The sequence below is a fragment of the Rhinolophus hipposideros genome, assembly GCF_964194185.1.
Source record: "Rhinolophus hipposideros genome assembly, chromosome: 1".
Lineage (NCBI taxonomy): Eukaryota > Metazoa > Chordata > Mammalia > Chiroptera > Rhinolophidae > Rhinolophus > Rhinolophus hipposideros.
Window position 1 is genome coordinate 20,498,759 of NC_138047.1, and position 25,893 is coordinate 20,524,651.

Consider the following 25,893-nt stretch of genomic DNA (forward strand, 5'->3'; position numbering starts at 1 on the left):
TTGAGAACCACAGCCCTGAGTGAAGTACAGCATGATTCTGGTAACCCACCCTCATGTGTTTAGCCAAATCTGCAAAGCTTGGCTAGAACATTGTCAACCCAACTGAAAAATCATCCACCGATAAGGCAAGAAAATTTGCAAAACTCAAGTACTTACAGACGCAGTGACCGTAGGATGTAGTTCCTCAAATATGAATAGAGGTATAGTCGCAGGTCCCAGAGAAGTATTTCACAGCAAAATCGCCAAAATACCATGAGTGCACTCCATGAACAAAGCAGGTGTGTGAATGCAGCTTTTCTTGACCGGCTTATGACATCCTTTATTTGTATGCGCACGCTACCAGATGTAATTAGCTGAGTCTGGTGCCCACCTGTTCCCGCAAATTCTTGGCACAAAAGCTGGGAATCGTGGCAGGGATCCCTAGAAGTGGAGTGGGGTTCTGCCTGTGGCTCCTGTGGCTCATTTAAACCCTGCGTTTTCTCCCTGCAGAGCGAGGCCAGTGGTGACCGTGGGTGCCCACCTTCTGCTACACCCGATGATTATCAATCTGGAGAATAAAACCTGCCAGATTCCAGAGTCCACAACCCCTGTGGCCTGGTGAGTCAGTCCATTCAAATCACCTGGGGATCTCGTAAAGACGCAGCTTCTGGGTCAGTAGGGCTGGATTGGGGCCTGGGACTCTGCACTTCTAAAGAACAGAGCTCCAAGAGAATGCTATGCTGCAGATCTGTGCACCAAGTTTGAGTAACGAGGAGTTAGTCTTTCCAAACAAACAAACAAACAAACAAACAAACAAACAAACAAACAAACAAACACCAGGATCTATGACATGATTATCTTTTGCTGTAACTTATCACATGAAGGCTACTTCTCTAATCTACAGGTTCCAAGTGAGGTGAGAGGTACAGGTGACTCTTGAATGGCACAGGCTTGAACCATGCGGGTCCACTTATATGCATTTGTTTTTTTCAATAAATGCAGTCGGCCTTTCGTGTCTGCTGGTTTCGCATCCACAGATTCAAATGACCACTGATCAAAAACAGTATTTTTGCGTTCCCAGCCTCAGATTCCCAACCACGAACGTAAAATACTGTTTCCATTAGTGATTGGTTGAATCCGCCAATGCAAGGGGCCAACTGTAGAGTCAAAAGTTGCATGTGGATTTTCAACTGCGAGGGGTTCAGCGACTCTAAGTCCCACCTTATTGAAGGGTCAATTATATAAAACCATTTGGGAAAATTCGCAGTGAAGCAAATGTTGGAGATCTCTTTTAGATTCTTGGCGTATTAAAAGAAACATTGACCAATCTGAAAATACAATCAAATACGTTGACTTTTGCATTTGTATATGCTAGGGATACCACTTTTCAGATATATAATACCCTTTTTGTAAATAATAAAGCTTGTGTTACATTACCTGGTTTCCTGTGCTGAAAACAGATGTCAGTTTTCTACCTTAGTGTGGACAGTTAGACAGAAAGTAAACATTATGAAAATAGAGATTTTTGTATCCTGAACTATATTTTTGTGGCCATGATCTCATCATCAGGAATCACAGGATAGGTAATGGTTCCTTTGCCTGGGCCATAAGAGAGCATGACACATACAGCTTCAGAAAGTGTTCCTTTTGAATCATTCCAGTCATCCAAAGGGACTAGGAGATGGAACTTGATTGGAACACAGTGACTTTGTGTCAATATGTAGGTCCCCGAGGATCAGAAGTCTGTCCTACTGGGTAATGCTAGCAGGATATGTCCTTTGAAAAATCAACAAATACTTGAAGTGTTTGAGATTTGCCCTCATTTTCCAGAAGATATGGTCTAACTCAGGCAATATGTTTGGTTCCCAAGAATGTCAGAATGCAGCACAAACCAGTCTTGACCCAAAGGAGCTGAAGTATTTCCAGACAGTTTCAACGTATTGTTGATGGCAGTACCATACCCAAGCCAAAGCCTTTGAAGGGGAAGGGTGGGGAATGAGGAGGACCCTGAAGAATTTTTTTGAAAAATATCCTTAGTGGGGAGCTCCTCATTCTTGGAAGCCTGTCCTTTTCTTAACCAGTTTTGAGAAGTAGCTGGGAACTGCCATGAGCACTTTTTTAAGTGGTTTAAAACCATAAAATATTGTAATGAAAACCTGATCTGAGAAAATATGTGAAAGAGCTAGCATCTATCCTTATTCTGGCATGATTACATGAACTTGAAATGAGCTGTGAGAGTTACTTGGGCATGAGTATTAAAAATTCAGTATTTCCCCAAATAGTCCTATGTTTGCACATTCACAGCTGAATAGACTCTAGGCTGAATTCTTTTAAGCATATGTGTGTGTGGCACGCTCTGGTATAGTGATATTGTTTCAAACTAGATCATTTTTTCTAAGGACTTGAGTATTTTTTTAAATTTCAATATTTTAATAGACTATGTGATATATTTGTTTTTATGGCAAGACTTACTTTGAAGAAACAAGAAAATGTTTCTCTTCATGACCCATTTTCTTTGTTGCATTAAATCATATTATTAAGATAAAATGCCATTTATGTTGACAGATGTATAATGTATGTCTTTATTATTTATTTGATTCTATTGCATACATTTTCTGAAAGATGTTTCATTTTTCACATTCAAAAATTTTGAATGGTGGCTCAGAGCTTTAAAAGATGGACAGTTAACAGCTGGTTCAGTCTAGAATGTGTTTCTCTGATACTGTTCTCATTTGTTCTGGAAATTTTGCTCAGTTTTTCCAAAATGATTGAAAGGCATTTGTTGATTTTCTTTTCTGTAATTTTGGTATGTATTTGATATAACTTGGTATTGTACATCTGAAAACTATTAAGTAAACTCTAACTGGGAAATAGTTCTTCACTTCCATTGATATGAATTTCTGAGTCTTTCAAACAGCTGTGTAGTTTTATAAAGTATCTGCTACTAGAAGTTCTAAATTAGAAATAAAAACATAAAGCCAGCTCAATAAATCTTAATATAATTGTTATTAACCCGTCAGAAAAATAAAAACTACTTAGTAACTATTTCCACTTTATAAATGTAAAAACCCATAACTATCCACTTTTCAAATCTGAAAAACAATTTCAGCTATGCCTAACTTTATGTAAAATCTGATCTTTGCTATCAAAGAAATAAGATTGACCCAGTTAGATTGAAAAATGAATTGCTTTCTACTTTTAAATCCTGTTTTGCATTTATCTCATTCTTTCTCCCTCATTTATGGATATGAGCACTGGCACATACTGTCACAGAATCATTGTTCCAACCTTTATTGATTGGTTTAGGACTAGTGTTAGAGGATTTGTAGTGGATTGTCCTGCCTCTGACCCATCACAAGCACTGCAGACAAAGTTTCATGTAGAATTTATGTGACGAGGGAGCTGAGTTGATTTAATGGTTGTGTTCTAATCAGTCCTATTCAAACCATAATGCACCACATTGAATACGAACATAAATTCCAGCTTGAAATTTTAACTCGATTAATTATTATTAATAACTCACAGCTTTCTCGGACAACCAAGTACTTCCAAAAAAAAAAAAATTGGACACAGAAAAAATTCCAATTTTGAAAGCCAGACCTGCTAAAAATTTAAAGATGTGATTACCTATTCATCTTTCTTGAAATCTTTAATGGAAGTAGAAGTGGGCTGGAATTTGTGATTTCTCTGGGGAAGTGGTAAAAACGCTGTAATAGCAGAGACATCTCAGGAAACTTTTGGCTTAATGGCATGTGGCAAATTATTTACCCTGAAGGGAAACATTGACTGAGGTCACGGTAGATAGATGAATCCCAGATGTGACACATTTTCATTATGCTTGACACAGGAAGCTGACACATAATTAAAGTATGATTGGGGATTATTTACTCCTTTTGGATTCTGTAGAAATATTCTAATCATACTCTAGTATTTTACTAGTAAAAATGTTAAAACTGTCATTAAGTCGTACTTAGGTACTTCCTTATATTTTTACTGTTTTAGAAATATGAAAAAGGCCTATCTCAAATGCTGGCTGTTAGGACTTGAACATTTTCAGGAGGGAGGTGAGCACATCCAGCCAAGTCAGTCAACCGGTCATGTCTTATTCCCTCCACAGTCACAGAACAGGCCCAAGTGCGGGTCATCTGATAAGCCATGGCAGACCTCTCTCTAAATTGAGTGTAGGTCATGTTCAAGGCAAAACTGTAAAATACCTCTTGTGCACATCTACCCTCTTTTTATTGTCATACGCCATGTCGATGTGCCTACCTTGATTGAGACAGCCACTCTATGCCCCTTATGTTCTTTCTCTCTCCCTTCCCTCTTCCAGTGTTTCTGCCTCAAATTGTACCCCACCCCTAGCCTTTCCCACCCAGTTCGCGTCTCCTTCCAAGCAGAGTGGGGCTATGGGTTAACCACACACCACAGTGCCCCAGGCCTCTGAGGAGTAAACTCAAGTTCTTGGACATGACTTTCAGAGAGAGCCCTGGCTCCTGCTTATCTTCCCCATCTTGTTCTAACGCACCAGCCACAGCGAATTTCTTCAGGTTCCTCAAGGGGGGTCATGTTCTTACTCATCTCCTGGCTCTACCACTAGCTGTTCCCCTGCCTTACTGCCCAGTTCTTCACTTCCTGGTGCAAGTAAGATACTCATTTGTCGAACAAAGACAGCAAGTAATTGATGAATCAAGCCATTAATTAAATCAGCTGACCTCTAGTAATATTTTCAAGTATTACATTCCTATGTAATAACGTCACCTAACTTAATTATATTAGTGTTGTGGCCAACTGGTAGGTACACACACTCACACACACACACAAATGCCTATATATGTATACATACTGATAAATATATGCATGTTAATTTTATTAGTTGTGAGTATATACTAGAGGTATGGAGGAAAATAATGTATTCATTTTATCTGGGGTGAGATAAAGGAAGAGTTCTACTTCACATTCAAAACTTTATTAATCAATAAATTGTTGACTATTATTTTCCGTAGCTTTTCCCTAAGAGTATGTGCATCTGTAACAGGCCAGAGCATTCCAAACACAATAGGTGAGCATGTTTTCCTTGTTATACTCCTATAATATATTAAGAAAAATCAACTGTAAGCATTTCTCTGCGCAGACCACATAAAACTTTTAATGAGCTCTTTATAAATACCAAGATTTCTAGTGTGTATATGTGGAAACTTCCACATAAATATTACTTGAATAATTGTTGTTAATATTATCTATAAAAACATAGAACTGGGGGAAATGACGATTTGTGTTAAACGATTACACACGTTTTTTTTTAGTTTGGGGAGTAGTTTATAAAATTTTCCTTAGCTCCTGTATCGTTTTTGATCCCAGCTATGAAAAAAAAAGTTTCCTGAGTAAGCAAGTTGAAATAGGAACTCATACCTCTGATAAAGCACCGCATTCACTGCATACTTTTCTTTTCCTGATTATATTTACTTTATTTCTGTCCTTCAGGCCTGACTGCCGAGGTGCAATTAGATTCCTTGAAACAAAAAGGAGCCGTTAAACGCACACTGTTCCTTGAGAACCATCAGTCACATCTCATCTTCCCTCTCGTGATAAAGCAGCAGAAATCCCACCAATGCCAGGACTTTATGGTTTACCTGCGAGTAAGTGTTCCAGAATCACCTTTCTGGCCTCTCACATTCAAAGCCAAATTCCAACTATTTTTCTCCACTTCAGCATCATACTTGTCCACATCTATTTTCATATTATAGGAGGAAAGTTTATTATAAAGACTCACACTTCCCTTTCCAGTCTAACTTCAGCTCACCCGGTGATGTGGTTGCTATTAATTCCCATGGCTTCTTTTTGTTTTGTACACAATCTTGATAATAGCACTAACTTAGGTGGTTTTCATTTCTAACCACCTCCCCTGCAAAAAAACATAAACGTTAAACACAATTTATTTGAATTGTTCTCCTATGTGAGTATGTTTGGCCAGATTTTATCAATGTGCATTTCAGAGCCAACTCAGGAAACTGTGTAAGCATTCAAAGCCTTTATTAAAAGTCATTTATAATTATATTTTTAAAGGAATGGATTTTTACAATGACTCCAAAACCTACTGTGAAATTTAAAAAGCTAAAATATTTATGATACAATTATTCCATCTTCTTAGCAGTTGTGAGGTTGTTCTCACTTGCATTCTGTCTCCTCCTCTCACAGACTTAGTGAGGGCAACTCTGGTGAAGGCGAGGTTTACAAACACACTCCAGAATGAAAAGCTGGGCACCTGAGCGTTGAGTCCCCTTCCGACAGTGACTGGCCCACAGCTGTCACCACAGGGTGCAGGGTGTTGTTTCCTCTGTGCTCAGGGCTTGCTACTGGGGCCATTCACTCACCTCACAGGAGTTCTGTTCCTTTTCCTGAGGGAACTCCAAATATGCTGAAGGTGTTTTGAAGTTCATGCCCATGGAGGGCTTGAAGAGATGGTAAGAGAGGAAGAGAATCAAGATGTTTTTTTCCTCTGAGTCCAAGGGGACTCATACATTCTGCCCACTTTATGCAAATAAAAATCCCAATTCATGAAAGCTCCAATGACATATATTGCCTATATAAGTGTGATTTTTTTTCACTTTGCATTTTGACCCATCAGGGTGAGTTTCGAAAATCTGGAGAACCTAAAGATTACCGGTAGCAGCATATATTTCAGTGAAGCTACAGCCCTAAGTGATTCATCTCTGAACATATATTCATTAAGCTGGCTATGACCAGTATGCTTAAGCCTGCTGTGGTGATAATTACTTCATCATTCACTTTCATTGACCAAAGTCAAAAGCCTTTCCCAGGCTAACGTCTTGCAGCTATTTCACAGAGCTGTTCTCAAGTTGGTGATTATTTTCCCTAGGATGAAACAGAATTTCGAGATAAATTATCTCCAATCAACATTAGTTTGAATTATAGTTTGGATGAATCCACCTTTAAGGAAGGCCTGGAAGTGAAACCAATATTGAACCACTACAGGGAGCATGTTGTTACTGAACAGGTAGGTCCTTGACGGTCTTTGATGGCGTATTCTCTGTCAGGTCCTAGGCGTTGCTCCTGTGACCTTAAGACAGAATCCAGCCCCTTTTGTTTTCATTCCGGCACACAAACATATAACAGTTGGGAGATTTTCCTAACATGTTTCCTGAAACACTGCATCATTGTGTTTCCGGAAACCCTTCCCTTGGTGCCACCAAGATTTAATTTGTTCAAAATGAGGCTGTAATGGAAGCAATACAGCCTGTAATCCTCAAAACATTGCCAGAGTAGCATTCCTTATAGACATTCGGGATGAATTGGAATTGGCCTATTATGTAAACTAGCCTATATCAGGAGATCACCGCCTCACATAGGGTTTCTAGCTGGGTAGAATTATGCCTGGTGAAATAAAGGCTTGGGTTTAATTTGTGGAATCGTTCATAATTTTCAAGAAAAAGGATGTGATTCAGGGTTTCCAAGATTATTCCTGATGCATGTTTGCATAACACAGGCTCACATCCTGGTGGACTGTGGAGAAGACAATATGTGCATTCCAGACTTGAAGCTGTCAGCTAGACCGTAAGTTTAAATAAATAAACTTGTACATTTTATCTAATAGAATACAGGTGTTTACTTAAAGGTCCTCTGGAGAAAGTATACACTTCCAACTACTACCAAAAAACAGTGTGCTGCATGAAATTCTTGAGCTTGGCTACACTTTGAGTGAGCCTGTGGTTTGGGTCAGTTCTTTGTCATTGGTGTCAAGTGACACACCCTAAGATTTCGCCTGGGCTGTTTCATCTTTCAGCAGAAGTGAAAAGAAAAATGTTTTTGTTCAAAGTCAACTCATCTATGGGGTGGTTCAAGTTGTATTTACTTGTCTCAGTTCTGTGGGCAAAGGATTCAGACAGGCTGGTTCTATCAACACCTTTGCCGAACTGGTTTTGGAAGTACCCCATGACTCAAAGGCATCCTTAAATTTGTCAAAACAAAATCAACTTTAATTTGCTGGGGAAAAAATGTCCTGGCACTCTATGGAGTAAAGCAGAGCTGTCACATAATCAAAGGGTTTCCCAGTTGCCTGTAATGGAAAGTCACCAGTCCAGCACTGTTCATTGCACTGCATTGTGTTATGGAAAGAAATGGGACTAAGATGTAAAACATCCTAAGGTGGAAAAAGCAGATTCATGCTTCTTCACCCTCACCCCTCCAGGACCTGTCTCTCTGCTTGCTACTCTCTCCAGGAGACTTTCTCCAAATTTTAACCCAGTGTCCAAAGCAATAATTTTGATTAAGGGTCAAAAGTGAACAGGCATTTCCAAATGTTGGTTCAATTTGAAGTTTGGAGTAAATTAAATTTCCTCAAAATACCCCAGTCAGCTATCTGCGGCCTCCTTTTCTCTGCCTCTTTTGTCCCCTCTGTTCACTTTGCAGTACACATCTGCCCTCTGAGTTTCTAACTCATCTCTCTCCCTTTTTTTCTCACTACACATCTTCTTCCTGTTGGATGTTTCCAAGGGTGTACTAGAGCTGCCTCATTCTGGCATGTGAGCCAGTTGTTCAATTTTCTAGAATTTGTGCTGGCAGGTTGTTAAGTATGTCAGCAACTTAAAATTGACCACAGTGGGAGAGGTCACTAGAATCGGCAAATGCTACAAATCTGTACTTTTTTTTTTCTTTTTAAGAACCGGTTTCTAAACATTTACCACCACCGGATGTTTTCCTGCCCTTGCCATCCAGACATGGTTCTCTTAATTCTTCTCACCACCCCTTCATGACAATCCATCTTCTTTTTGTCCCGGACTTACATTTCCACATCTCCCTTCTTTTCCTCTCAGATAAATCCTTAAGAAAAATATCCATGAATCCAGAGTATAGTATCTAATGATTCCTTTTAAACTGCATTTCTAGAGATAAGCATCAGGTCATCATTGGGGATGAAAATCACCTTATGCTCATAATCAATGCACGAAACGAAGGAGAAGGAGCTTATGAAGCAGAACTCTTTGTGATAATCCCAGAAGAGGCAGACTATGTCGGGATTGAACGCAGCAACAAGGTAACGCCTACAAATTATTTGAAGTAGTAAAGAACTAAGTATGTTTTTGAAGTCAGATCAACGTTAAGTAGAGCCATCTTAGTTGTGAGTTCCTTCCTAAATAAAAGAGACCAAAATGGCACCTTACTTTGTTAATCATGAGCCAGGAAGGGGGATGGTCAGAAGCAGTATTATTCTCTTTCTTGGCCATAATGCAAAGATAAATCGGCCAACGTGTGAATGCTGAAGCAAGGAAGAGGATACAACTGGCTGAAAGAAGCAGCTTACCCATTGCCGGATTTATCAGCTAAATTCCTAAGCTAGCTCCCACCCACCCTCACGGGCTGTTTTCAGGTCTTTGTCTTGAGTTCCTTCCTTTAAGTTTCAGTCAGGTCCCAGGAGGTCTGGTTCTCATTACTGCTTATGGAGGAAGGTCCAACCAATCCCAGCTGAGCACTGATAACAGCCTCTCAGGCACTGGCAATGCCACACATTCAGTTTTCTTTCTTCTTGGTTGACTTTTCGGGACTGGGACCAAGATAAGCCAGATCTTCGTCATTTGCCAGTCCTGCAATGCCACTATTTCTGAAACAGACACCTATGTTTTCTATCACCTTTCCTTCCTTATCAGAACATGAATCTTCCCATTCAGAGTATTCTCAGGGTCTGCTGTATTTATAATCGGTGTATCTGAAAAACCGTTACAAACGCATTGTATTAGGTTGGTGCAAAAGTAATTGCAGTTTTTGCAATTATTTTTAACCTTTTAAACTGCAATTACTTTTGCACCAACCTAATAGGATAATGGAGAGAGTCCCTTGTTTTCAGAAATCTGCGGACTCACAATTAAAGGCAGAGACTAAGTTTAACATTCTTTCATAAGCATCACCACACTTCACAAAGAGGTAGGCACAATGGGTGCTTCTTCATGACTTACTGATGGATTTGTTCATTTAATTACAATTTATTAAATGTCTTCTAGTTTCCAAATGCTGCACGTTCTGAGGAGTTTCAACATTCTAATGATTAAATAATTTAACAAAAAATTAATTCTTCTAAAGAGGTGTTAACAAATTGTTGTGATATTGGTATTTTACAGGCATTTAAAAACTTCAAGAATATATAATTCTGTATTCATGCCTCTAGTTTCATGGCTTATGTTTTTTTTTTAATTATCTTCTTAGTAAAAAAAATAAATCCAGGTGAGTAATAATCATGTATCTTTGACAGTCATAAAATCATTACGAGTTTCTCTTGAAGACATTTATAGAAAAATATCACCTCTACATACTTCCATGTAGATAATACATAAGCAAACCAAAAAAATGAACTTAAGTATGTTATTTTTTTAAATGTTCCAGGGCTCTACTCACTCATATTTTTATTTCAGTTCCCTTCATGCCACTCAGACTTTGTTAAACAAAGCATCTATTCTACAATGTTCTTCTTTTAGCAAAACATCCAGTTTACTGTTCACTTTGTTGCTGCGTGGAAAACATGGGAGAGCATTTATCGTTTCTATCTTTGGCTGTAAACGTTAGACAGACATTATCCACAATCTTAAATGAGTCCTTAACTACCCTTCTATCAGTTTCCCTGGGGCAGAGACTTAGCTCTGTCTTTGAATTTGACATGACTAAGCCACATTCTGACTGCTTTGTTTTCAAGCAGTTTGAGGTTTCTGTACCTTCTTATTTAAACTCAGTTCAAGTTTTTGTTTTTTTTTTTAAAAAAAGAAAACAATTTTTTCTCGAGGGGAAACATATTCAGATTATCTGATCGTAAGTGTTGTTATTCTTTTGTTGAAAACATTCATCTTTTCAAAAATGTAGATGCTGGTCATCTGTCTCTCTGGAAACCCTAACTGAGCCAGCCTTCATACTTCCCTTCTGTGACCTTTCTTCTACATTTTTCTAGGTATAAAGGCCTATGTGCTTTTTATCATCATCATCATCATCATCATCATCATCATCATCATCATCATAGTAAAATATATGTAACATAAAATTTACCAATTTTAAGTGTACAGTTCAGTGGTATTAAAATTATTCACCTTGCTGTGTATCCATCACCACCATCCATCCACAGAATTCTTTTCATCTTGCAAAACTGAAACTCTGTACCCATCAAATACTAATCCCCTACTTCCCCTTTCCTCAGACCCTGGTAACCACCATTCAACTTTCTATCTCTATGAATTGGTGTCTTGTGGAGCGACCTGCGGGGTCTCAGCTCCCACTTCCCGCATAAGAACGCAGGATGTGGTGAGGCCAAAAAGGAACACCGAGGGAGCCATAGATGGGGAACTCATACCACTATGTTCTCTCTGGCTCCGGGCGAGACACATGCAGTAGTCACAAGATCTGCAGTCAGCCATTCACTTTTCTGCCTGCCAACCAATCAATGCAGCCCCGCAGTTACATCAGTAGCCAATTGGCTTAACCGGTTACAGCCGATGGCCAACCAATCACAGTTGATGATCATTCACTACCCGAGCTAACACCTCCCCACAGAGGCTGAGAGCCTAGAAACTGCTCTCTGGGACTCTGTCCCCACAATTGGCGATTCTAAGGACCTTGTATACTCCACTCTATTCCTCTGTCTCACACCCACCTCACATTTCATGTGTCCAGAACTATACTTTTCATCTTCTCACACTCACGCTCTGCCTCATCCTCTACATATCCTATCTTAGAGAATGGCCCCAGCATCCACATAGCTTCTAAAGCCTGAGTTAGTCCTAAATCTGTCTAGTCCATAGCCTCTTTCCATCTCACTGCCACCGTCACTGCCTTTATCCAAGCTGGCAGTGACACATTTTCCAAGATTACCTCAACAGTCTCCTAATTCACCTCCCCGTCTCCCTGCCTCCAGTCCCTTCCCTGGAGGGGAAGTTGTCTTTCTAAAATGCACATCTGACCACGTCACTCTCCTGCTTAAAACCCTCACTAGCTCCCCATTGCTTTTAGGATAAATTCCAAATCCCTGAGATGACTAACAAAGCCCTAAATTACGAGGTGTGATCAAAAACTACAGTGAATATTTAAATTTAAAAAAATGTATTCCAGCAAGAGACACATTGCCATTAACCCCCCTCAAAATACACCCCTTCACTTTGAACACACTTATCCCATCACTTTTACCATTTTCTGAAGCAATTCTGGAAGTCCTCTTTTGTGAGCATCTTCTTTAATTACGCTGTCTTGGCTGCTTTGATGGCCTGAATCATTTTGACTTTAGGGAAGAGCCAGAAGTTGCACGGTGCCAAATCTGGTGAATAAGGTCAATGAGGACACACCATAATGTTTTTATTTGACAGGAATTGCTGTACCAGAAGCGATGTGTGACACAGAGCCTTTCCATTGTGATCACAGAATACCATGAATGCTGCTGCCAAGTGCCATCCAATGGAAAGAGAGGAATTTTAACACAGGAAATGGCGTGTCGAACCTTAGTAACAGTGTGTAACAAGTTACAACTTGTTCAGTGCAGTCAGTCGGGTGTGAGCTACGATTGTGAGAAGGTGTGTTTTAAAGTTTTGAAGTGTGCCGTAAATCATCCTCCATCAGGACAATGCTCCGTGTCACACATCACTCCTGGTATATGGCAATTTCTGTCAAATAAAAACATTACAGTGTGTCCTCATCCACCTTATTCACTGGATCTGGCACCGTGCAACTTCTGGCTCTTCCCCAAAGTTAAAATGATTCAGGACCTCAAGGCAGCCACGACAGTGCAACTAAAGCCACTCGTGAAAGAGGACTTCCAGAACTGCTTCAGAAAGTGGCAAGAACGATGGGATAAGTGTGTCTGAAGCAACAGGGAGTATTTTGAGGGGGATTAATGGCAATGAGTCTTTTACCATAACAGTTTTTATTTATTTATACATTCACCATATTGTTTGATCACACCTCATATATCTCCCCTGCTTACCTCTTCAGATTCATCACCATCATTGACTCGTACCTGTACCCCACACCCTAAATTCGAACAGGACGGAAATTCTTTTCAGTTTCTGCAAATAGCCATGCATGCCCTCACCACAGAGAGACTGTACCTGCAGTTCCTTCTCTCTGACACACTAACTCTCCTCCCTCATGTCCTTTATGCAGTTTATTTCTTTCTACTCATTCATTAGGCCTCAATTTAATAATGACAGACTGCTAACATTGATTTTGCAATTGCTATGGGCTGGCACTGCTCTGAGCTCTTGCATATATTTAATTCACTTAATCCTCATAACAGCCATATAGAGAAATGACAAGGCTATCATTATCTCCATATTTTAGATAAGGAGATATTTAATAATGTGTCCAAAGTTACATACCGTGTTTCCCCGAAAGTAAGACCTAGCCGGACCATCAGCTCCAATGCGTCTTTTGGAGCAAAAATTGATATAATACCTGGTATTATATTATATTATATCATATTATATTATAAAGACCTGGTCTTATATTATAGTAAAATAAGACCGGGTTTTATATTAATTTTTGCTCCAAAAAATGCATTATTGCTGATGGTCCAGCTAGGTCTGATTTTCGGGGAAACACGGTAGTTATTATGTAGCAGAACCAAGATGGAAACCTCAGCTGGATGGAATAGGTCCAGGCCCCTATTCTTAGCCACTGCTCTGCACTGCCCCCCATCAGCTTGTATGTCACTTCCTTTAGGATGCCTTCTCTGATTGCTTAAGTCTCACGTGCATGCCCTCTATGAATTCCTCCTACCATAAAACTTAACAAAATGTACTAACTGTGTGTTTCCATCACATGTTACAGTTGCTTGTGGTCACTTATTACAACTGTTATGATAATTGGAAATTCAATGAGAACAAGGTGTCTTTTTTATCAGTGCCGGGTAAATAAGCAATAACATAGTAAATATTTTCAGTGAATTAATAAATGAATGAATGATACTCTATGAGCTATAAACGGATTAGAACCACAGTGTTCCTGGAACAGCTGAGGAAAATAACCTAGAAATATCTAGAAAAACAATTATTGTTTCCTCTCACTCAGAGAGGAAATAAAGGTTAAAAAAAGAAAAAGGGTGGGGGATCTGGGTAGAGAAAAGCTCTTTGATTGATGTGGAAAAGCTATTTCTAGAAAGCTGAAAAAAATGTATATATAACTTTTAACCTTTAGATAAGATAAAAATATTTACTATAGAAACTAAATCCTTGAATTATATTCAGAGGACACATGGGCATTTTTTAAAAGCTTTTGCTGGGTTCTTTTTTTTTTCCTGTTTTCAGGATTGAGTTAATAATCCCAACAAAAAAACATTTCTGTATGATTAGAGTTAGTTATGAATCTTTAAGAACCTGAATACATGTGTAAGCTATTTTTGAGAAGAGAGAATATTACCAGGTTTAAAAAAGTATGAGGTATGACAATTAAGTTCACAAACTCATCCTAGATAAAGTTCTACAAATGTCATTGCTGTATATCACTACAGTCACCTTTGTAGTACTCCCCTTGGGAAGCTATGCACCGACACCAGCGCCTAGTCCACCCTTCAAAGAAATTTTGGAACTCTTTTTCTGGAATGGCCATCAGAGCTGTCATCGTATTATCCTTGATTTCCTGAATGTCATCAAAATATCTTCCTTTTAGTATTTCCTATATCTTCAGGTAAAGAAAGAAGTCATTGGGGGCCAGATAGATGAGTAGGGAGGGTGACCCAATACAGTTATTTGTTTACTGGCTAAAAACTCCCTCACAGAGAGTGCTGTGTGAGCTGGTGCATTGTTGTGATGCAAGATCCATGAATTGTTGGTGAAAAGCTCAGATTGTCTAACTTTTTCACGCAGCCTTTTTAGCACTTCCAAGTAGTGCACTTGGTTAACTGTTTGTCCAGTTGGTACAAATTCATAATGAATAGTCCCTCTGATATAAAAAAAAAGTTAGCAAGAGCAGTGCAACAAGTTCACGAACTTAATTGTCAGACCTCGTTTTTCATTGTAAGCTCTTCTTTAGGAAAGAGTGTGAATTACATCTGCTCTATGGCTCCCAACACCATCTACTCCTCTGTGCCAAACACTGTACTACACATTGTGAATAGAACAAAATCCCCTGCCCTCTAAAGTTTATTTTATTGAAGCATATGATCTACCTATAGAATTCTTTACCTAGATACCTGGGTTTGTTTTGCTTTTCTTTGTTTCAGATTTGAATCGGGGTTTTTCTCAATAAAGTGGAAAGAATGGAATAGAGGATGGTTTCTGAAACTTTTACTGGGAAATTCACATGACTTCCTTAAATGACATTTTTAAAAAGCTGACAGATAGATAAAAGGTCCTCATGTTCTGAAGGTCCTCAGGTCCTCTTCCGTGGACCTGTCATGGGGCAGAAGTTCCCAAGAGGTTGCTCCTCTGTGGAAGTCCTCATACTGCAAGCTTCTCTTTGGGAATGAGGGTGACAGGGGATGTGTTAGTAGCACTTAACAGGTTTGAGTGGAATAATGGGTGAACTAAGTAGCTATCACCAAAGGCAGAGCGGGGCCCTGGGGACATTAGGCTTTGAAATAGGGAAGAGGCTCCGAGTAGACAACAAGGTGTAGATTTCTGGGTACCTGGGAGTAATGTGAGGACAGTAGGTGGAGCTGTGAGCAGAGGGCAGGAGTCCAAAGATAACCTCTTTTACTTCTCCCTCTTGTCTAGTATAACCTTAAGACCTTCCTTCTCCAACACATAGTTCTAAGCACCTCTTCAAACTTGAGTTTTTGTGCATTTTAATCAGAATAGGATAGAGGGAAGAAGGAAACAGGAAGCACTGGGTAGACATAAAACTGTTCTCTTTCTGCCTTCCGTATTTAGAGGATTGAACTAAGATTGGTTGTATAATCTCTAAATGGGACCATGATATGTAGAAATGTGTGTTCAAAGCAATTCTGCAAAAGGTCATTGAGTTGTATGCTAATCCATAGATGCTACTGTCATTCCACTTTTTGCAAGAATAAATTTGTTTAGTCGTGTTGAATATCTTCATGGCTCAAATTTAACACTAACAATAATGAAAATAATTTCTAAACTGTTCATATTTATATGTTCATATATATACATATATATGTATGTATGTGTATATATATGTATATATGTGTGTATATATATGGTATCTTAAGCATTTTCTTCTTGAAAGAAGTACAATAAATGTGTTACCAATCTAAGACGTTTCTTTCTAAAATTAAACTTCAATCTTTTCTCTCAAGTTTCTTTTCTGAGCTGATGGTCACAATTAGTTCTTGGGCACAGTTGCCCACACAGGTGTTTGAAATCAAGAGGAGCTTCCCGCCCACAGCATTGCTTTCCTGACAGGATGTGATTTATTCTGCCCCCTGAACTTCACGCCGGTGTTCTTTCCTGTTGTAGGGATTTCGACCACTGAGCTGTGAGTACAAGATGGAAAATGTCACCAGAATGGTAGTGTGTGACCTTGGGAACCCTATGGTGGCTGGAACAAATGTAAGAGAAAACCAGAAGCACTTTCTGATTTCTGTCTCATTGAATTATAAAGAGAACTAATGGAAAACTCCCCAATTAGCACTCAGCAATTTAGCGCATAGCCATTAAAACAAATTAGGCAGGAAATTACCAGGGTAGGGGGATTTAGCATTATAACCAACACAGAGTAGATAATCTAAGGTTAAAAACACAGAGACAAATAATTTTAAATGCTTTCTCTTTGGATGTTACTCTTACATGTCTTTTAGTCACGACAAATCTATGAAGACTATTTTTTTTTACTACAGATTTCTTTCTTTGAATATTTTTTCTTTGAATTCCACTACAACTTTTTTCTTAGAATTCAAAGCAATGTAAGTAAAGGATTTAAGAAATAACCTAATTAAAAATTTTAGGAAAGACGATTAAATTTTTATTTCCAGTATACCTCGCATATGAATATCATTCACAGTATTTTTCCATATAACAATATTTCCATAATTCAGCTTTTGAATCCGTTTTCCCAGGTCTTACTTGAAAACCAGGTGTCTTACTTGAATTATACATTTTACTTGAAGAATAGTATAGCAAGAAAAAGAAAGGGTTAATACTGATCTGTAACAGGCTTATGAAAGAATAAGGATTTGGGTTTTTTCCTCTCCTCCCTCCACCATCTCCTCCTCCTCGTCTTTTATTTTCTTTGTTTCCACATTTAGGAACTTCCCATTCAGGATTACATAGACAATAAATTTATTTTATGCAATTGCAGTTTAAGTATTCACCTAGGAACTTCTTGTAATACATATCACAGCAGAAATAGTTACTTTATAAGTCATAAATCAGGGGGAAAAGAAACCCCTGAAATCTGCAAATATTACATAATTAAAAGTTATATAAACTAAACATACATATTCCTCTATTTTAAATTAGATGTTTATGTATCAATGAAATGGCCTGTTTGAAAAAAAATTCATGAAAACTTAAAATTGCATTGATTTGTATCAGAACTTCCCAAATTATATCCCTAAAACTGCTAATCCCTTGAGATAAGCCTTTATTTAAAGGGGAGTTCTGGTCACTGCTGAATATTATATCCTCTGGATACTATAAAATTTTTAAAGGCTCTGAGAAGTCCTGCAGTAAATAAACCTGTTAGCCCAGTGTTTCACACATTCATTTGAACATTTGAAACTTTCCATCTAGAAATACCTATTCCCAGTTTATACTTCAGGATACTGTGCCAGAATAATGTTTTTGCTTTTTTACACTAAAAGAAACTCTATTTCATTGACCCTGGATAGATAAAAAATGTGCCAAGCTGTAGTCTAGTGAACTCACTTCTTGGTTCAAAAAAAGTAAGCATTTAAATGAAAGATAAACTTTTATGACAGATTTTTATGAGCTAACATGTATTGATGACCCTCTGTGTTATCAACCCATCACTGGGTGCTTTTTTAATGTTATTTCATTTCCACAACCACCAACCCTATGAGTCAGGTATTTCTCCTATGTTATGGGTGAGAAAAATGAGACTGAGAGAAGTCAAATGAGTTGCCCAAGGTCACCCAGGTAATGAAGGACAGACCCAAGACACGAACCAGGCCTGAACACAAAGCCTGTGTCCTATCCTATCTGCAAAACTGTGGTAAGTCCTTGGATGAAAACTAATGGATAACAGATGAGATATTTAAATGCGGCAATGAAAGATCGAATGGAATGTCTAAGCTGAGGTATTAGAACATTTTTCATTATAATCCTTTTATATAGAAGCTGATAAATCCTTTTGCTAATTTTCATCAAAAATCCAACCACCTAATTTGCTATGAAGAGGTCTCCCTAAGGCCACAGAGACACGAGATGACATGGTAGCAGCAGAGTTGGCATCTGTTGATGGCCAGGCACTTATTCTTTTTTCAATATCAAAAGTGTGAAATCTAGACCAGAGATCATCTAAGATCGTCAATAACAAAGAATAACCTTGGAACAAAAACTGGGCACCAGTGTCATTCAAAGTGGAGGATAAAAATGGCAGTGTGGTCTTAACCACAAATGTGTTTGCGTGAGGCGATGTCAATCTGTTTTACCAGCAAATAATCTTTAGAAGTCAAGGAAGTAAATTGTTTGTATTCATTTATCTCTGAGGTCTACAGTGGAAGAAACCTAATAGCTTTCTTATCTCTCTTTAAAGCCCTTAAACACATCAAATTTTATTGCATTCTGTTGTGTTCTAAAACACTTTGATTTATTTACTTCTGCATTTTGTATTTTAAAAAGAACACTCGGTGGATTACAGTAAAATTCCAAATGTAGAAGTAGTCCTGAGTATCAAAAAGCATCAGAAATTGCCAGGAATATGTATTCTAGTCTCAATATTTAAAAAAATAGTCTTCAAGTGACTTTATGTTTTAATTTAACAAAACATTTACAGCAGTATTCAGAAGTGTGACACATGATTTGTAAGTGTAATGTCATTTTCATACAATAGCTATAGTAATATAAAATATTTAGCTGCCATATAGATTCATAACAACTTGCAAAATCTCTCAAGCAGGAAAACAAGAAAATAGCGGTTCAACAAAGGCTGTTTAGAATCCATGCCCAGAGATCTGGTGTATGGTCCTAGTTAAGAACACATGCGTCTCTCTCACTTGTATGAAGTTGTCAGACCTTCTGTGTATCTTCCCCCCATGCTGAACTGTTTTATAACGAAGACCAACAATGTGTTGCAGGCAGGTTTCATCACAATATAGTACGATTCCCATCACTGGAAGTATACAAACCATGGCACGCTCTTTCTCCTCATTGTTTTTTAATGAGAAATAACCATTTTTATTGCCACCCCTTCTATGTGCCTGGTGCAAAACTAGAGTCTGACAATATCAAGACGAAAATATACAATCCCCATTCAATAAGAAACTCAAAATTAGTACTATCATAGGCTGAGTGATAAGAGAGTAGCAAAGAAGGAGAGAAAATGTGTGCCTGACCTGGCCTGGGATCGGAGAATGTGTTGCAGGAAGTATTTCTTGTTCTGAACTTGGAAACATGAGCAGGAGTTCTCCACGCAGAAAAAGCAGGGAAAGGCTTGTGAGGTTTCCGAAGAAGAAAGAAGAGCATGTGCAAAGGCCCAGCAGCCTGGCAGAAACTTGCACATTTGGAATCATGAAAGTATTCATCATGACTGGGGCAGAGGAAGCATAGACTTAATAATTAGGCATACCTGGGTTTAAATCCCAGCCTTGCCATTTATCAACTGTGATGTTTTGGGCAAGTCAGACTGAAATGGGAGAATTCCTATTTGCAGGAATATTCGGGGCTACACAATGACGTGCTATAAAGCACTAGTGGCTTTATACTAGGGCAGTACCTGGCTTGTAGCACATTCAGTAGTGAAATGATGAAGATTTATGATTAATTAAACTTAAAATGATAATTCATTATTAATTCATATGATTACTCGTTCATGTTAACATGAGTTTTTAATCACAAGTTTGAGTCTCATAGTCTAGTGCCCATGAATACAGGTTCTGGGTCAGCTTGGAGGGATTTCAATTCCAACTCGGCAGTGTATTTTTTCTGTACCTGAAGCAAGTCCTCAGACTGCTGCTCGATTGTAAAATGTGATGAATCACAGGTCCTACTGCCCAGGGTAGCGGTCAGGCTTACATGAGACAATGCATGTCAGGCTTAGCACAGTACATGGGACAGTGTCGTTGCATAGCTTAACTACTGTTTTTACTTCCTTACTTATATTATTGGATTTCTTTTTCTCTAGGTTTTTAAAATCTGTTTTCAAATTATAAAAACAGTCTGAGCACTTTTAAAACTTTGGAAAACAAAGGTGGAAAAATAATCCACACATACTCACACACTGATAAGAGTAACATAACTATAATATATACTCTGGTATATATATTTTTTACAATATATCATTAGTTGTGTACAGTAATTGTTTCCATTGAAACACTTTATAAACCATAGCTGAAACACACTGCACATGCAACTTTTTAACCTTTTTTTCTTTGTTCATCATCATTGTATCAGATGACTTTCCCACCTTGTTGCATAAGCTTCACAGCCATAATTTCAATGTCTACATAAATGTCCATTAAATGGAAGCATCACAGTTTTCCAAATCAATCACCTCTTATATATTTAGCTTTTTAATTTAGCATACGAGGAAGGTGTCAGGAGAAGAGTTGGTAAGGGGCTAAATGAAGAGAGGGAACCAAAATGTATAGGGATTGGGTGGTCTCGGCCCTAAAGTGTCAATTGTATAACTTTCTCTCAGCTCTCAGCCATCCAGGATGGAAGCAGAAAAAGAAACAGCAATTTGGAGTGGAGTTTTACAGGATGACTTTAAAAGATTTTTATGCTGTGTATAAAGTTCCTCCCATGTAATAACGTAATGTCTTGTGTGATTTTTTTTAAATTTTATTTAGTATTCTCTTGGCCTCCGATTTGCAGTTCCACGTCTTGAGAAAACAAACGTGAGCATTAACTTCGATCTTCAAATCAGAAGGTTAGTCCTTAAAATGCCTCACACTCAATATTAAAGAGATCCACAGTGAAATAAATGCTACTTGTCAACTCCTTCACGTTAGAAGTCCACCTGAAATTAGAACCCAGGATTTCACAGCCCATTTTTAATTTTTTTTCTCAGTTATTTGTGTGTGTTTTTTTCCCCCAATGGTTTTGGCTCTGAATGAGAGATTGCTTGCTGTGAGCCAATTTATGAGAGTAAAATTTTGTCCTGGGCACCCTCCCGTCTCCTCCCCCCTCCATTTTTCCTTATTCTGATACACATTGTTCTCCCACCCTCACCCATACCTGCCATTCTCTCAGCTGGGAGACAGCTTATCCCTAAAAGCAACATTTCTGCACACACACAAAAAAAGCATAGATTCTGCCTTTGAAATCTTGAAATCTTCTAACTTTGCAAGAATGAATGAGTCTCTGATGATTTAATGTGAGCAGGATGCAGGTAAGATCACATACTAGAAAGGCAGAGCCATTTCTGGCAACTTTAAGCATATAAGTAGCTGCCCCCTTTCTCTAAGACTGACCCTGTTCGGGGATTCAGGTATGATTTTACCCTTTCACCATCTATTCTGTTTGCTTCTTCACAGCCGAAAATAATATTTAATGAGTGGGAAGACCCACAGAGAGCATTGTGCGTGAGAGTCAGGGAGTGCCAACTGTAGGCTGCTACCCGTTAGCCAGTAATAGAATCCATACAATGGCTCTCAACTCACATTAAAAGAAAAGGACATTAAATAAAATAGAGTATCTCAGAGTCCTCTTCATGAGACATTCCTTTCAGATAAACATAAATATATATATAGTAAGATCCCCGTTTGATGGATATATTGTTTTTGTGGTCTGCAATTTTAAAAGTTTGAAAAACACTGATGTAGACAGCAAACGCAGGCCTTCCATAGTTGTTTATAACTTGCCCAGCGTGTTCTAACACAAAAACAACTCTGAAGTTAGTACATACGAGTTGGTTCTCAAATACTCGCGTGCTGTGTGGCTAATCTCTAAATGTACCTCTGTCCTGCAAGAAGAAGGTGTCAAAAAGTGTCATGGCTTTTAGAAAAATGATGTTGCCCAGTGGATTATTTTTAATAGCTACTTCACTAGAAGTTTAGGATTTTAAAAAAATATATAAACTCTATAAGAATGTAGGAGATTTTTATAATGTGCAACCTGTGTCACAAACCATAGCCCTCGAACTTTGTCCTATGTTGCTAGGGAGAGAGGTTTCCTAACTTAATTCAGGTATCCTTTCCTGACCTTTATTATGTCTTTTTTGAATGTAACTTAAATATTTTCTGCTGGATCTTAAGGAGATTATTTTATTTTACTCAAATTAATGATGGGATGCAGATGGAAGGAATTCTTCAGTAATATCCCTTCCCTGCACCCAAAGCTTATTAAATCACTTCTTTGATCTACAAAATGTATATTTCCCAGAAGGCTCAGGTAGCCCTAAATATTTTCATGTGGGAAATCTGTTAATAGTTGTACGTTTTGAGAAAAAAAGAAAAAGTATTTAATAGAGAAGGACCCCCAACCCCCAGACAACAGGTTGCAGTTTCTGTTTCTCACCATCATGGTTGGTGACATTGATTCTACCTACGGTGGCATGAAGCTTCATGTCACTTGGGGAAAGATACACCTCTTATAAAATATGCAGCCTTTATTTAGAAAGAAAGTCTGTTACAAAGGAGCAAAGCGAATTCTTTGACGTTACCTCCTTACACTTGATTACAGTTATGGATAATGGAATTAGATGCAATCTATAGTTCACTCAAGGAACAGAGAACACTAAATGTTCTAAATACCTTCCCCAAATACATCCTGAAGACCATTGTTTAAATAATGAATTTGGCGATGAAGTGCTGAATTTGATGGAAAGTAGGAATGGTCACATTTTTAACATCCCCCTTCATCTAAAAGAATGGGCCATGATTATGTTCCATCCTTACATGCTGTAAAAATTCATGACTATTTTAGCATTTTCCTGAAAAACATAAAAATGGAGAAGTGCAAAAAGAACTGGAGAGGCTACTGCAACATGCATAAAGTATCAAATTCCAAAAACATACATTACAGAGATAACAGTGTTTGAGAATACTTTTAATACTCAAATACTGAAGTACTTGAGAAGTGAGCATTTATCTTCATGCTTTGCTGTCAGACTCCCAAGATGTAAATAAGCATTTAATGGATGGTTTGCATCCAGTTCAAATGTGTTTAAACCAAAAATAAACCAAAGCAAATGCTCTCAAGTTGAAAGCTTTTGACCATATTGACCACTGTTACGTACATTTGATGCCCTTTTCCACAAATAGAACCCAAAAGAAAAACGGGCTTTATAAATTAATAAACTTAAAATATTGCATGTTGCCAAATATTTGCATTAAATGGTGTCTTCGTGCCCTGGCTCTGTGTGACATGTAAACATTTTCCTCCCTCTGTGGAGCGGGTCTCAGATAGCAATTCCCACAGACAAACATGACTTTGTGATTATTTGTTGCAGTTGCTTCCTCCGTGCTGGTGAAGTGAACATTGTATTGTCTTTGCTGATATTCCAGAGACGGCAGAACACATACAGGGAGGGCTAGAAAATAGCAAGTAGAAAACAGGAAAGAAAAAGAAAATCGTGTCGGAGCAGGAAGTGAAAAAGATGTTTATCCTTGGGGCATGACATAGGGTGTAGTCATGGAGAGGAAATTCTCATGCCTGGCGTAGAACTAGCCCTGACATAAATAGCTCAGCATCCACAGTGATGATGAATGGCTTGTTTGAATGTAGCAGTGGTATCAGTGATGGAAGTTTCCTTCCAGGAAAGACGTCAAAGCATCTAAGTTATATATCATGCCCCGTGGCTCTCTTACCAGGAGATTTTTGGACACCACTGGTTGCAGTACCAAGTGTCATGGCAAGCTGGTGTGACACAGGATGATTTTGATTAGCCAACCAGGTCTAGCCTCCAAGTCCGCCATTGCTTTTGTTACATTTCAGAAAAGTCTCTGTAAGCCTCATATTGGACTCCTGTCCCAAGATGATTTCAATGCTTGACATGTATTTACATTTTCAGGATGTTGTGAGTAATGAAAATAATGTTATTTGAACCACTTGAAAACAAAATGCAATCGAATTATGGAATAACTTAAATGACACTTTTTTTTCCTCCATCATTCTAATTTGCACTGCCGCAAAGCAGTAGTGAACTAGAAAATAGAACAAAGTCAGGGTAATCTGTGGAACAATTAGACTTAAATTTCCAAAACTAAAGAGTTTCCTGTAATGTATTTGGAACCACAACGTCTGCAACAAGTGGAATTACTTAATGACTTCTCAGTGGTAATTCAGAATCCTGTCTTACAAAAAAAAAAAAAAAAAACGTTTTAGTTGACTGATCCTACCCAGATGTGATGATAATAAAGTGGCCTGGAAACTGGGGTTCAAATTTTGGTGAACAAGTCCCTCTAGGCTCATCACAAGCTTAGCAGGGATACCCCATTACAGGAAATGAGCGTAACATTTGCCTGTTTATGTCTTTTATGTGTGTTTGCAGTTTAAGTTGCCTTATCAGTATATACAATCGAACAGGACTTTTCAAAAGCAATGTGGGAACAATTCTGTCTGCTCCTCCTTTGAAAGCAGACTCTTATCCTGTCTTTTCCAGCTCCCACATTTGGAAAGCTTCACAAGCTAATCAGAACATACCCCATTATCATCATCGCAGTGTTTGAGCCTGTCCATTGAATCTGCGTGAGGTTCAATGAGGAGAAAAAGAGGAGGCTTCCTCTTCCTAATGAGAGCCGAATATAAACATGACCTATTAGTGGTGGTGTGCTCACATCTCAGTTTGTTAAAAGCAGGATCCTTTGGGACATTAGGGTGACTTCGATGAAAGCACAGTAGGACAATAAATGCAAGTGGGATTGCATCCAAAGCACAGCTACTGGTTAAGCCTCTCGTGAGACACATTTCCTTTTCCTTACAGAGCTGGCTGCTTAACACGTGCATGTTTTAAAAGTTAAATTTCATATCTAATTCTGTTTGCTTGAGAGAAAGACACAGCAAACTTGAAAATCATTTTGCCACTGTTCAAAGAAATGTTCTTAAGCATGCACCTTCCATCTTGAGATTCTGAAACCACTTGCAAAACATCATGTCATCTTCTTAATGCCTCTGCATGGACTGCCCAGCTCGCCCTTAGCAATTGCTTCTGCTCACCACCACCCCCACACACCACCCTGGTCAATCAGTGAGCAGGCAGTGAATGTACACTTATTTTAATATCATCTAAGAAATAAATCATAAGGAAGATAAATTTGCTATGAAAAAAAAAGTATGGTATGATGCATTCCAGAGCCAAATGCAAATTCTTTTTCCATTGTGTGCTGCTCTTGGATCATTCTTCGCAGTCTTACTCTGTATGAGCATGGAAAATCAGGAGTTGACTATGCTGTCCTTTCCTATTTGATGGACAATGAACATAATGCTCAGAGAAGTTAAGGAGTGTGTTCAGGGCAGGCGCTGGAAAATGAACTCAGCTCTGGTTCAGCCATTGAAACAAAAAAATGTTAGCGTCTCTAGATACCTACTGTGTTTGCAGAAAAGGTGTCTCTTCATGGAAAGTTACTATATTACTTTAGATTGTGGTGGATCTTAGCATTCCCATCTACACATGGTTATGTTTTTGTAGAATGGACATGCCATTGTTTTCTAAATGATTGTATTGGTCATGTGTGTTATACAGAATGTATTTTGTGACCATATATTATAACAACACATCGGAGGAAATATATTTAAATCATATGTCCTTGTATTCTAGTTCCAACAAAGATAACCCAGACAGCAATTTTGTGAGCCTGCAAATCAACATCACCGCTGTAGCTCAAGTAGAAATAAGAGGGTAAGTAAT

At 38.4% G+C, this 25,893-nt stretch overlaps 1 protein-coding gene across 4 annotated transcripts in view; it reads left to right on the forward strand.

Moving 5' to 3' along the window:
• Positions 1-25,893, forward strand: part of ITGA8 (integrin subunit alpha 8) — a 167,951-nt gene that overhangs the window by 94,477 nt on the left and 47,581 nt on the right. For all 4 annotated transcript variants that reach the window (XR_013993892.1, XR_013993893.1, XM_081057808.1 and 1 more), the window contains 9 exons: positions 490-597; positions 4,983-5,038; positions 5,461-5,615; positions 6,857-6,994; positions 7,484-7,551; positions 8,884-9,031; positions 16,380-16,472; positions 20,894-20,973; positions 25,804-25,884. Coding sequence is in view for 2 of the 4 variants with exons in the window: in XM_081057808.1 (XP_080913934.1) it covers positions 490-597; positions 4,983-5,038; positions 5,461-5,615; positions 6,857-6,994; positions 7,484-7,551; positions 8,884-9,031; positions 16,380-16,472; positions 20,894-20,973; positions 25,804-25,884 (927 nt within the window). In the remaining 2 variants the exon portion in view is untranslated. The remainder of the gene's footprint in view (positions 1-489; positions 598-4,982; positions 5,039-5,460; positions 5,616-6,856; positions 6,995-7,483; positions 7,552-8,883; positions 9,032-16,379; positions 16,473-20,893; positions 20,974-25,803; positions 25,885-25,893) is intronic.